Source organism: Manis javanica, chromosome 8, assembly GCF_040802235.1.
Source record: "Manis javanica isolate MJ-LG chromosome 8, MJ_LKY, whole genome shotgun sequence".
In the NCBI taxonomy this organism is placed as follows: domain Eukaryota; kingdom Metazoa; phylum Chordata; class Mammalia; order Pholidota; family Manidae; genus Manis; species Manis javanica.
This window is the reverse complement of record NC_133163.1, coordinates 113961726-113974332: the sequence shown is the minus strand read 5'-3', so window position 1 is coordinate 113974332 and position 12607 is coordinate 113961726. Positions and strand designations below refer to the sequence as shown.

The window sequence follows — 12607 nt, the reverse complement described above, 5'->3', positions numbered from 1 at the left end:
ATTTTCCATGAGCTGGTTGTTGGACATAGAAGCTTGATCAGGTTCAATCTCAATCCTTTCGGCAGGAATGCTTCCTAGATGGAGCTGTGTGCTCCCCACTGTGTCACCTTAGGAGGCACTAACATCTGATCGTTCCTAAGTTGTTAAGATTGCTTGGTGCATTCAGGCGTGGACGGCCTGATCCAGTCTTGGGTGTGTTATGAAAGCACTTGGTAAGCCATGAAGGTAGGGCTTGACCTTTATAACTTAGTATCTGAGGCTTCCCCGAGGTTGCTGTATTTTGTGTGTGTCTTTGGACTGCCCAACCAACACAGAGCTCCTGTGTGCCAGGACCGTGCCGCATGTGCTCAGCAGCCTCTGCCTCGCCTGGTGCAGTAATGAACTGGGATTGCCCTCCACCTTCTTTTTGAAATCTCCCTGTGTGAGCCACACCCCCGAACAGCTTTTAACTACTTCCTGGCTCTACCCTCTGATGACTGGCATTTCTTTCCCTGACTGATTTTGAGTACTGGCCTTGAATGCCTCTTTAGGCCTGTCTATAAGCCAGTCTTCTACAGGCATTCCAGATTCTACCTGGTAAAAGCCAAAGTTGTGACCCCACTGCCCAGACCTGCCCCTTCTCTCCTAAGCACCATACCTAGTCCCTAGGATCACTGTTTCTCAGCTTCCCCAGGTAGAAACTCAGCCATCTTGGACCCCACCCCCACCACCCCACCCCAACACTCAGATAGAAGCAGATGCTGTGATGAAACTTTGGATGCAAGATGTTTATGAAGGATCAAAGGAAGGAAGGTTGTGAAAAGGAGATGGATTGGGCAGAGGGAGAAGCTCAGCTGTGATGCAGGCCTGACCGAGCTCTGGCTACCTTGGTAGGGAGCTCTGGGGCCAGGAGTATCCACTGGAAGTCCCATGAAAGCTGAAATGGCCAGGCCTCTCTGCACCAGTCCCCTCCCAACCCTCCTGCCCCTCCAGCTCATCTCTGCTTCCTGTGTTCCAGACACACCATTCCCCAAATAGAAATATCTCCATACCTCCATACCATTGCATAGACGGTGTTCTTTGCTTGGAATGTGCTTTTCTCACTTGCCTTTTCTGTGACTTAAGAACTTCCCCTTTCATTCCCCAAGAATAAATCCCATACTTTTGTGCACACACCAGTTATAGCACCAATGGCATAATATTACATTACTGGTGTCCAAGCCCCTCCACCCACTGTAGACCACAAGCTTCCAGAGGGCAGGAACCATGGGCTACTCAGCTCTGCACCCCAGCTCCCAGCAGATTGCCGGGCACAGAAGATGCTCAGTAAACAGTGGCTGGTGGTAGTGAGTTGAGCCATAGTAGTTACACAAAACCAATCCACAATAGCTTGTCTGATTTGAAATTTTGCCATAGATCTCCCAAACAAAACAGGTATTAAATTTGAGAAATATATTTCAACATTTCAATTTTATTTAAGAACTTTCATTTTTTAAATTATTTTAATTCATTTTGTTATCATTAATCTACAATTACATGAAGAACATTATGATTACTAGACTCCCCCCCTTCAAGTCTCCCCCCACAAACCCCATTACAATCGCTGTCCATCAGCATAGTGAGATGCTGTAGAATCACTACTTGTCTTCTCTGTGTTGAACATCCCTACCTATGCCCCCCCCACATTATACATGCTAATTGTAAGGCCCCTTTTCTTTTTCCCCCACCCTTATCCCTCCCTTCCCACCCCTCCTCCCCTGTGCCTTTCCCTTTGGTAACTGTTAGTCTATTCTTGGGTTCTGTGATTCTGCTGCTGTTTTGTTCCTTCAGTTTTTCTTTGTTCTTATACTCTACATATGAGTGAAATAATTTGTTACTTGTCTTTCTCTGCCTGGCTTATTTCACTGAACATAATACCCTCTAACTCCATCCATGTTGTTGCAAATGGTAGGATTTGTTTTCTTCTTATGGCTGAATCATATTCCATTGTGTATATGTACCACGTCTTCTTTATCCATTCATCTACTGATGGACACTTAGGTTGCTTCCATTTCTTGGCTATTGTAAATAGTGCTGCGATAAACATAGGGGTGCATCTGTCTTTTTCAAACTGGACTGCTGCATTCTTAGGGTAAATTCCTTGAAGTGTAATTCCCGGGTCAAATGGTATTTCTATTTTGAGCATTCTGAGGAACCTCCATACTGTTTTCCACAATGGTTGAACTAATTTACATTCCCACAAGCAGTGTAGGAAGGTTCCCCTTTCTCCACAACCTCGCCAACATTTGTTGTTGTTTGTCTTTTGGATGGTGGCAATCCTTACTGGTGTGAGGTGATATCTCATTGTGGTTTTAATTTGCATTTCTCTGATGACTAGTGATGTGTAGCATCTTTTCATGTGCCTGTTGGCCATCTGAATTTCTTCTTTGGAGAACTGTCTGTTCAGTTCCTCTGCCCAATTTTTAATTGGATTATTTGCTTTTTGTTTGTTGAGGTGCGTGAGCTCTTTGTATATTTTGGATGTCAAGCCTTTATCGGATCTGTCATTTATGAATATATTCTCCCATACTGTAGGGTACCTTTTTGTTCTATTGATGGTGTCCTTTGCTGTATAGAAACTTTTCAGCTTGATATAGTCCCATCTTGTTCATTTTTGCTTTTGTTTCCCTTGCCCGGAGAGATATGTTCATGAAGAGTCGCTCATGTTTATGTCCAAGAGATTTTTGCCTATGTTTTTTTCTAAGAGTTTTATAGTTTCATGACTTACATTCAGGTCTTTGATCCATTTCGAATTTACTTTTGTGTATGGGGTTAGACAGTGATCCAGTTTCATTCTCTTACATGTAGCTATCCAGTTTTGCCAGCACCATCTGTTGAAGAAACTGTCATTTCCCCATTGTATGTCCATGGCTCCTTTATCAAATATTAATTGACCATATATGTTTGGGTTAATGTTTGGAGTCTCTGTTCTATTCCACTGGTCTGTGGCTCTGTTCTTGTGCCAGTACCAAATTGTCTTGATTACTGTGGCTTTGTAGTAGAGCTTGAAGTTGGGGAGCGAGATCCCCCCCCACTTTATTCTTCCTTCTCAGGATTGTTTTGGCTATTCGGGGTCTTTCGTGTTTCCATATGAATTTTTTAACTATTTGTTCCAGTTCGTTGAAGAATGCTGTTGGTAATTTGATAGGGATTGCATCAAATCTGTATATTGCTTTGGGCAGGATGGCCATTTTGACAATATTAATTCTTCTGGGCCAGGAGCATGGGATGAGTTTCCATTTGTTAGTGTCCTCTTTCATTTCTCTTAAGAGTGTCTTGTAGTTTTCAGGGTATAGGTCTTTCACTTCCTTGGTTAGGTATATTCCTAGGTATTTTATTCTTTTTGATGCACTTGTGAATGGAATTGTTTTCCTGATTTCTCTTTCTATTAGTTCATTGTTAGTGTATAGGAAAGCCACAGATTTCTGTGTGTTAATTTTGTATCCTGCAACTTTGCTGTTTTCCGATATCAGTTCTAGTAGTTTTGGAGTGGAGTTTTAGGGTTTTTTATGTACAATATCATGTCATCTGCAAATAGTGACAGTTTAACTTCTTCTTTACCAATCTGGATTCCTTGTATTTCTTGGTTTTGTCTAATTGCCACGGCTAGGACCTCCAGTACTATGTTGAATAACAGTGGGTGAGTGGGCATCCCTGTCTTGTTCCCAATCTCAGAGGAAAAGCTTTCAGCTTCTCACTGTTCAGTATGATGTTGCCTCTGCGTTTATCATATATGGACTTTATTATGTTGAGGTACTTACCCTCTGTACTCATTTTGTTGAGAGTTTTTATCATGAATAGATGTTGAATTTTGTCAAATGCTATTTTCAGCATCTATGGACATGATCATGTGGTTTTTGTCCTTCTTTTTGTTGATGTGGTGGATGATGTTGATGGATTTTCAAATGTTGTACCATCCTTGCATCCCTGGGATGAATCCCACTTGGTCATGGTATATGATCCTTTTATGTATTTTTGAATTCGGTTTGCTAGTATTTTGTTGAGTATTTTTGCATCTATGTTCATCAGGGATATTGGTCTGTAGTTTTCTTTTTTGGTGGGGTCTTTGCCTGGTTTTCGTATTAGGGTGATGTTGGCTTCATAGAATGAGTTTGGGAGTATTCCCTCCTCTTCTATTTTTTGGAAAACTTTAAGGAGAATGGGTATTATATCTTCTCTGTGTGTCTGATAAAATTCCGAGGTAAATCCATCTGGCCCAGGGGTTTTGTTCTTGGGTAGTTTTTTTACTACTCCTTCAATTTCTTTGCTGGTAATTGGTTTGTTTAGATTTTGTGTTTCTTCCTTGGTCAGTCTTGGAAGGTTGTATTTTTCTAGGAAGTTGTCCATTTCTTCTAGGTTTTCCAGCTTGTTAGCATATAGGTTTTCATAGTAGTTTCTAATAATTCTTTGTATTTCTGTGAGGCCCGTCGTGATGTTTCCTTCTTGTTTCTGATTCTGTTGATCTGTGTTGATTCTCTTTTTCTCTTAATAAGTCTGGCTAGAGGCTTATCTATTTTGTTCATTTTCTCAAAGAACCAGCTCTTGGTTTCATTGATTTTTTTCTATTGTTTTATTCTTCTCAATTTTATTTATCTCTTCTCTGATCTTTATTATGTCCCTCCTTCTGCTGACTTTAGGCCTCATTTGTTCTTCTTTTTCCAATTTCGATAATTGTGACATTAGACTATTCATTTGGGATTGTTCTTCCTTCTTTAAATATGCCTGGATTGCTATATACTTTCCTATTAAGACTGCTTTCACTGTGTCCCACAGAAGTTGGGGCTTTGTGTTATTGTTGTCATTTGTTTGATCTCTATTTTAATTTGGTCATTGATCCATCGATTATTTAGGAGCATGTTGTTAAGCCTCCATGTGTTTGTGGGTCTTTTTGCTTTCTTTGTACAATTTATTTCTAGTTTTATACCTTTGTGGTCTGAAAAGTTGGTTGGTAGGATTTCAATCTTTTGGAATTTACTGAGGCTCTTTTTGTGGCTTAGTATGTGGTCTATTCTGGAGAATGTTCCATGTGCACCTGAGAAGAATATGTATCCTGTTGCTTTTGGATGTAGAGTTCTATAGATGTCTATTAGGCCCATCTGTTAATAGTGTGTTGTTCAGTGCCTCTGTGTCCTTACTTATTTTCCGTCTGGTGGATCTGTCCTTTGGAGTGAGTGGTGTGTTGAAGTCTCCTAGAATGAATACACTGCATTCTATTTCCTCCTTTAATTCTGTTAGTATTTGTTTCACATATGCTGGTGCTCCTGTGTTGGGTGCATGTATATTTATAATGGTTATATCATCTTGTTGCACTGACCCCTTTATCATTATGTAATGTCCTTCTTTATCTCTTGTTACTTTCTTTGTTTTGAAGTCTATTTTGTCTGATACTAGTACTGCAACACCTGCTTCTTTCTTCTTGTTGTTTGGATGAAATATCTTTTTCCATCCCTTGACTTTTAGTCTGTGCATGTCTTTGAGTTTGAGGTGAGTCTCTTGTAAGCAGCATATAGATGGGTCTTATTTTTTTATCCATTCAGTGACTCTATGTTTTTTGATTGCTGCATTCAGTCCATTTACATTTAGGGTGATTATCGATAGGTATGTACTTATTGTCATTGCAGGCTTTAGATTCATGGTTACCAAAGGTTCTAGGTTAATTTCCTTACTATCTAAGAGTCTAACTTAACTCACTTAGTATGCTGTTACAAACACAATCTAAAGGTTCTTTTCTGTTTCTCCTCCTTTTTCTTCCTCCTCCATTCTTTATATATAAGGTATCATATTCTGTACTTTTTGTCTATCCCTTGATTGACTTTGGGGATAGTTAATTTAATTTTGCATTTGCTTAGTAATTAGCTGTTCTACTTTCTTTACTGTGGTTTTATTACCTCTGGTGACAGCTATTCAACCTTAGGAACACTTCCATCTATAGCAGTCCCTCCAAAATAGACTGTAGAGATAGTTTGTGGGAGGTAAATTCTCTCAGCTTTTGCTTATCTGGAAATTGTTTAATCCCTCCTTCAAATTTAAATGATAATCTTGCTGGATAAAGTAATCTTGGTTCCAGGCCCTTCTGCTTCATGGCATTAAATACATCGTACCACTTCCTTCTGGCCTGTAAGGTTTCTGCTGAGAAGTCTGATGTTAGCCTGATGGGCTTTCCTTTGTATGTGATCTTATTTCTCTCTCTAGATGCTTTTAATAGTCTGTCCTTATCCTTGATCTTTGCCAATTTTATTACTATGTGTCTTGGTGTTGTCTTCCTTGGGTCCCTTGTGTTGGGGGATCTGTGGATCTCCATGGCCTGAGAGACTATCTCCTTCCCCAGACTGGGGACGTTTTCAGCAACTACCTCCTCAAAGACACTTTTTATCCCTTTCTCTCTCTCTTCATCTTCTGGTATCCCTATAATGCAAATATTATTCTTTTTGGATTGGTCACACAGTTCTCTCAATATTCTTTCATTCTTAGAGATCCTTTTTTCTCTCTGTGCCTCAGCTTCTTTGTATTCATTCCTCTTCTCTGGTTTCTATTTCATTTATCGTCTCCTCCACTGTATCCAACCTGCTTTTAATACCCTCCATTGTGCTTTTCAGTGATTGGATTTCCAACCTGAATTCATTCCTGAGTTTTTGGATATCTTTCCATACCTCCATTAGCATGCTGATGATTTTTATTTGGAACTCCCTTTCAGGAAGAGTCGTAAGGTCCATGTCATTTAAGTCTTTCTCTGGAGTTATATTAATTTTACTCTGGACCAGGTTCCTTTGGTGTTTCATATTTGTATATGGCGCCCTCTAGTGTCCAGAAGCTCTATTCTGGGGATGCTCAGTCCCTGAAGCAATGTCAGGGGCCTCAGGGGAGCGGTTTTGGTGCCTGGGGGGAGGAAAGAGCTGTTCCCCGCCTCCTGGCTCCTGTGCCTGTCTCCACTGCCTGAACCAGTGGGCTGGGCACACAGATATAAGCTTTTGTCCCAGAGCAGCCGGATATGGATCCCTGCTTTCCACAAGCGGCCGGAATCCCAGTCTCCCCAGGAACTCCGCCTGTATTAACTTTCCAACCCAGTAGTCATGCGAGTCTCATGAAAGCACCATGAAATGTAGGTTTGGGCTCCCAGCGCAGATCTCTGGAGCTCGGTATTCAGCAGTCCCAAGCCTTCCACTCCCTCTGTGCTCCGTTTCTCTTCCTCCCGCCGGTGAGCTGGGGTGGGGGAGGGGCTCGGGTCCCGCGCAGCCACAGCTCTGGTACGTTACCCCGTTTGCTGAGGTCTGCTCCTTTCTCCAGGTGTGTGAGTCTGACACCGTCCTCTTTCCTGTTGCTCTCTCAGGATTAGTTGCGCCAACTATATTTTCTAATTGTATCCAGTTTTAGGAGGAAGCCTCTGTCTCTCCTCTCATGCTGCCATCTTTAATAAGAACTTTCATTTTTGTCTCAAAAAAATACAAAATTCATTTTGAAAATTCATCAAGATAAATGGTCTAAGCCCCATGTGGTACAAAATACCTTCCCCAAATAGAATAGATGGAAGAGAAGGGTCTTCCCACCTCAACACAGCACATGCAGACGGGCAGGGTGCCACATGACACAGAGGCCATGGGCAGTACTGTGGGTCTGAATTCCACTGCGAACTCTGAGGCCTCAGGCAAGACACACCTTTGAGATCATCAGGTTACTGCCTATAGAACGGGCTGCTTTCAAAGCCTCTTTTCGGTCTTTTTGTAAGTTTCAAGGTTTCTTTAAATTAATAGACTATGTTTTTTTTTTTAAGTTTTAAAAAACTGAACAGATAGTAAAGAGTTCCCATAAAACCATATAAGTGTTTTCCTGAGTTCTGTGAGTCACTCTAGCAAATTAATCGAACCTAAGGGAGAGGTTGTTGGAACCTCCAATCTGTAGCTGGTAGGATAGGTCAGCTGCCTGGCACTTGTGACTGGCATCTGGAGTGGGGGTGGGTGGGCACTCTTGTAGGACTGGGCCCTTAACCTGGAGAATCTGGAGCTGTCTCCTGGCAGATAGCATCAGATTGCTGTGTGTACTACTGCTGTGTAAGACAAAAAACAAACAAGCAAACATTGTATCAGTGTGAATTTCCTGGTTTTGATCATTAGATGGTGGTTAGATAAGATGTTAAATTTAGGGAAGCCATATTGTGAAGGGTACTCAGAAATTCTTTGTATTTTGGCAACTTTTTTTGTTAAGTCTGAAATGATTTCAAAATAGGAAGTTTTTAAACTCTAAAAAATTCAAAAACAAGGGGGGAAAAATGAGACTAGCCTCCTGGAACTGACAAAGTGTATAAATAAGCTTGTGAACAGAAACAGCTGTGAAGTAAACACGGCAGCATTCATAAAAGCCCATGAATGAGTTAAGGGCGTCCATCTTGTAAGTGGTGGATAGAGCCCTTTTGCCACGTTGGGGCAGGACTGCTGGGTTTGGCACCTTGTCCTCACCACCTGATGAGCTGCTTCTCCCTCCTGAGCCCCAGCGTCCTCTCTGAGAAGATGCTCCTTGCATCTCTGCGGACTGCTATGACCTCCCAGGAGATGCTGGAGATGAAAATGAGGTGAAAGCTACAAAGGACCATACCTGTGGGCAGGGATCACCAGCAAAACCTGGAATGGATCGCTAGACCAGTCCTTACAAAGATTACAAACATCGGCCTGCTGGTCCTGCATGACGATGTGTTTCGATAGCAGAAGTTGGGAGGTCTGTTAGCAGTGGGGTTTTTTTAAGCCCTTAAATGGGGTCCCCTTCTGTTCAGTGGCCCCCATTCTGAGGACCCAAGCTCCTGAAGGCCTGGCCCCTCTGCTTGCATGGCTGCACACCTCCTGGAGACACTCGGGTCAGCGTTTGTTCTCTTCCTGATGCTTTCTGCAAAAGACAAGAATCCCATTGCTGCATGTTGCCTCAGTTCTGCCTCACAAGGCTAGTTTTATGTCTTAAGTGTGCCTGCCAGAGTTTGTGTTAAAAGACGATGCAGCAATAATATTTAAGAATATTTTGGAAAAAGAAAAAGTCACCTCTAATTCCTCCACTCTGAAATGACTGTTTCTCCATCTTGCCTGCAGCTGCTTTGGGGCTGTGAAGGTCAAAGGGATCACCTGGGCCAATACCCTCATTGCACCAACAGGGAAACTGGGGCCAGGAGGCACTGTGATTGCCCAAGGCTCCTCTTGAGTTCCAGAAAGAGGCAGTGCGGGTGAGGACAGGAATCTGGAAGGTTCAGAGCCAGTGCCATAGCACTGCGTTCTGCCCAGCCCTTGGAGGGCCTTGCAGAATTCTGACAGGACCATGCCGCTCTGCACCTGGGGCCTGGGGCTGTCCTGAGCAAAGGATGCTCTTACTGGCCAGGTTCCTCCTGCCAAAGGTCACAACACCACTTTGCTGGGGTGCTGACCAGCCATGACCTCACCATGCAGCCAAATGAGTAGCATCCGATGGCCATGCTCCCTGTAGCTCTTGGTGCCTGAGGACCATGAGGAGAGAAAAAGAAGAAGCGGGAGCCAGCCCAGCCCACCTTAGCCGAGCCAGGTCTGAGCAGGTGTCCATGCTGCGTGGCCACCTCTTGAACATGCCCAGGCGGGAAAGAGACTGTGGATAAAGTGAAGGATTCTCCCCTGGTCCTGGTTGGCTAGCTTACTACACACATGTGGCAATATGTTGTTATTGACTCTATATAAAGAGCTCAGCCCAGTACTCATGTGACATGACACAGCTGCAGGAGAGCAGAGATGAGAGTGGCGTGGTGGCAGTGCTGAGGACAGAGACTGAGACGGCTGTGGGGGCAGAGAGGCCCAGAGGCAGAGAGCGGCTTGCTGCATGCAGACTTGCTCTGAGGGGACGGGATTCTAGTGATTGACCTGCCACCGTGGGAATAAAGTTGGGTATAAACCCTTTCACCCCAAGAATGTTCCATTGTCATTCCCCAGTCCCACTGAATCCATAGTGAACTTGCCCGGAGCTGAAACCCATTGGCAAGGCAGAGACCAAGGCCTTCCCTGACGCTTCTCTAAGGTCCAGTGGAGCTCAGCCTAGAGATGGGGACAGGATGGGAGGGACAGCCTCAGATGGTGTGGGAGCAGGGGTTTTGTGTTGGGGACCCTGGAGCCTTCCTAGACCCAGCCTTTCTCCTGAGCATCCACCATGCATCCTGTTGGGGTCACTCTGACACAAGAATTGTACTCATTGTCATGATACCGTGGTGCACATCACTGCTTGCTTCATCTCATTGGTTGCCCGCAATAATCTGTGCCTTACCTGCTAGTCCCTCTTTACAGATGAGAGAACAGTTTAGTCAGAGACAGCGCTGGCCATGTTCTTTCCCCTGCACCTGGGGCTCTCACCTATTAAGAGCTCTTTGGAAACACCTGGGTCCCACACGCCTTCCTCCTGAGATTCCAACATAGTTGGGTCTGGGTGCGGCCTAGGCACCGAATGGCCTTAAGGCTTCCCAGGTGATTCCAATGTATTCCATGTTTGGAAAATAATTGTGCACCTTTCCAATGCCCGTGGTGGCAGATGACTTATTAAGCTCTGTGATGAGGTCCGCTTTGTCAGGTGGGGACATACATGCTCAGGCACCCATTGTCGGATCCAGTCAGTCCGTTCACTGTGGCCTCTGATTTTCTGGCCATCTCCAGGCCCTCAGTGGGCACACCCCCTCTGGTGCTGCCCTTGGTGTGGCGGTGTCATTTGACCCATTTATTCACTGGCCCAGGCCCACGCCCCAATGCTGCAATTTATTGGGGCTCCTTTACCGTCTATGACAGTTCTCATCTATGACACAGTTTACCTTTGGACTCCCTGATTTATTCTACTGATTTGTTTGCATAATTTTGTGTCAGGTATCTATGTTAATTATTTTAGCTTTTAAAAAGCTGAGTCTGGTTGGGTTAGACACTCTTTACTCTATTCCCTCAGAATATATTTCCTGTTTATTCTTACAGGGGAACTGTAGAATCCTTAGTTAAGTTTCAAAAACCTCTTATTTTAATTTGATTAAAACTGGATCAAACGTTCAATCTAATTTGAGAAAAATCACTATCTATTGTACACTTTTTCTAGCCAAGGATATAGAATGTCAGTCCACTTACCCAAGTTGTCTTTTTATAGCTCAACTAATTTTTATTGTTATATTCTCACTAGTATTTTTTAGAAACACACTATTGTAAATGGGAAATCTTTAAAAAAAATACCTTTCTATTTGCCCATTTATTGACAACACATAGCAAAACTATGGTTGTCTTGCCAACGGGTCTCAGCCCTCGGCAAATGCACTATGGGTTCAATGTGACCAAAGAAATGACAGTAGAACGTTCTTGGGGTGAAAGGGTTATATTCAACTTTGTTTCCATGGTGGCAGGTCAGTCACTAGAATCCCGTCCACTAAGATTGAGTCTGCACACAGCAAGCCGGTCTCTGCCTTTGGGCCTCTCTGCCCGCAGAGCTGTCCCAGTCTTTGTCCTCAGCATTGCCACCACACCAGCCTCTGCAGCCTCGCAGCCGTGCTACTGTACTGCCCAGAGCATTGGGCGGAGCTCTTTACATAGAGTCAATAACAACGTATCACCCACATGTGTGTAGTGAGCTAGCTGACCGGGGCCAGGTGAGAATCCTGGCCATGGAAACCTTCATTTTAACCACAATGGTATTTGTATATTTTATCATACATTTAGCCATTTCTCTGAATAATTTTATTCTAGGAGTTTCTCAGTTGATTCTTCTGGACTTCCTATGTAGATAATTATAGCATCTGAAGTTAATAAATCTCTCTCTTCCTTTCCAATATTTATACTCCTTACTTTATTTCTGTTTCATGTCTTAATACCAGGGCCAAAATTTCCAGATATTAAATAGTGGTGCCAGCTGCTCCCTATATAAAGGGAGTGTCTTTAGTCTGGCATGTGAACAGTGGGTTCCAGCTTAGACTGGTTCTTGAGGAATGTGATGTTCACAGTGAATGGGCAGGGAGGGGCAGAGGGCACAGCCTGTGCAAAGACTTGGAGGAGCAGAAGAGCAGGCTGGTGCTGGGAATGGCGTGTGGCTTGGCATGACTAGACTGTGGGCTGCAAAGGCTTTTTCCCCAGGGGCACAGAAAACTGAACACACAGTGTCCTCACCCCTCTGCCCCTGATGGCTCTGATGTAGGGACAGCCAAGGTAGTGCCTGTCCACTGTTGCTCGATGGCATGGACATGGGCCTCGGTGAATTCCCAGCAATACACGAGCTTCTTCCAACTCGCGGGACTGCAGGTACCTGGAGGCCAGTCGCCACAGCATAGAATGGAGCTGCTGCATTTCCTGCTGATGGTCCTGCTTAAAGGTCAAGCTCTTCCAGAAGGTGTCACTGGGGTCCTTACTCGAGGGGTGGTCCTGTGGGGCAGATCCCAGAAGTGCAGCAGCTGACTAGGGAAAATCCCTGCCGGGCTTTCCCCTGTGAGCCTGGACCAGGAACTGTCATCATGGGCCTGGGGCTTAGTATCCACCAATCTGGGCTTGGACTCTGCCTTGCTTTGACCTCTGGAACCTGAGCCGCACTCTATTACTCCTTTTCTCACTTTCCAGTTCCTCAAGCCCATTGCCACAATCAA

General features: G+C 44.0%; 1 protein-coding gene across 1 annotated transcript in view; it reads right to left on the bottom strand.

Moving 5' to 3' along the window:
- Positions 1-7741: 7741 nt before the first annotated feature.
- ANKDD1A (ankyrin repeat and death domain containing 1A) overlaps positions 7742-12607 on the bottom strand; it is a 43870-nt gene continuing 39004 nt past the window's right edge. Inside the window, 4 exon segments of the mRNA XM_073212245.1 lie at positions 7742-9398; positions 9401-9484; positions 12184-12253; positions 12255-12389. Of these exon segments, the coding sequence (XP_073068346.1) occupies positions 9241-9398; positions 9401-9484; positions 12184-12253; positions 12255-12389 (447 nt within the window). The 3' untranslated portion in view covers positions 7742-9240.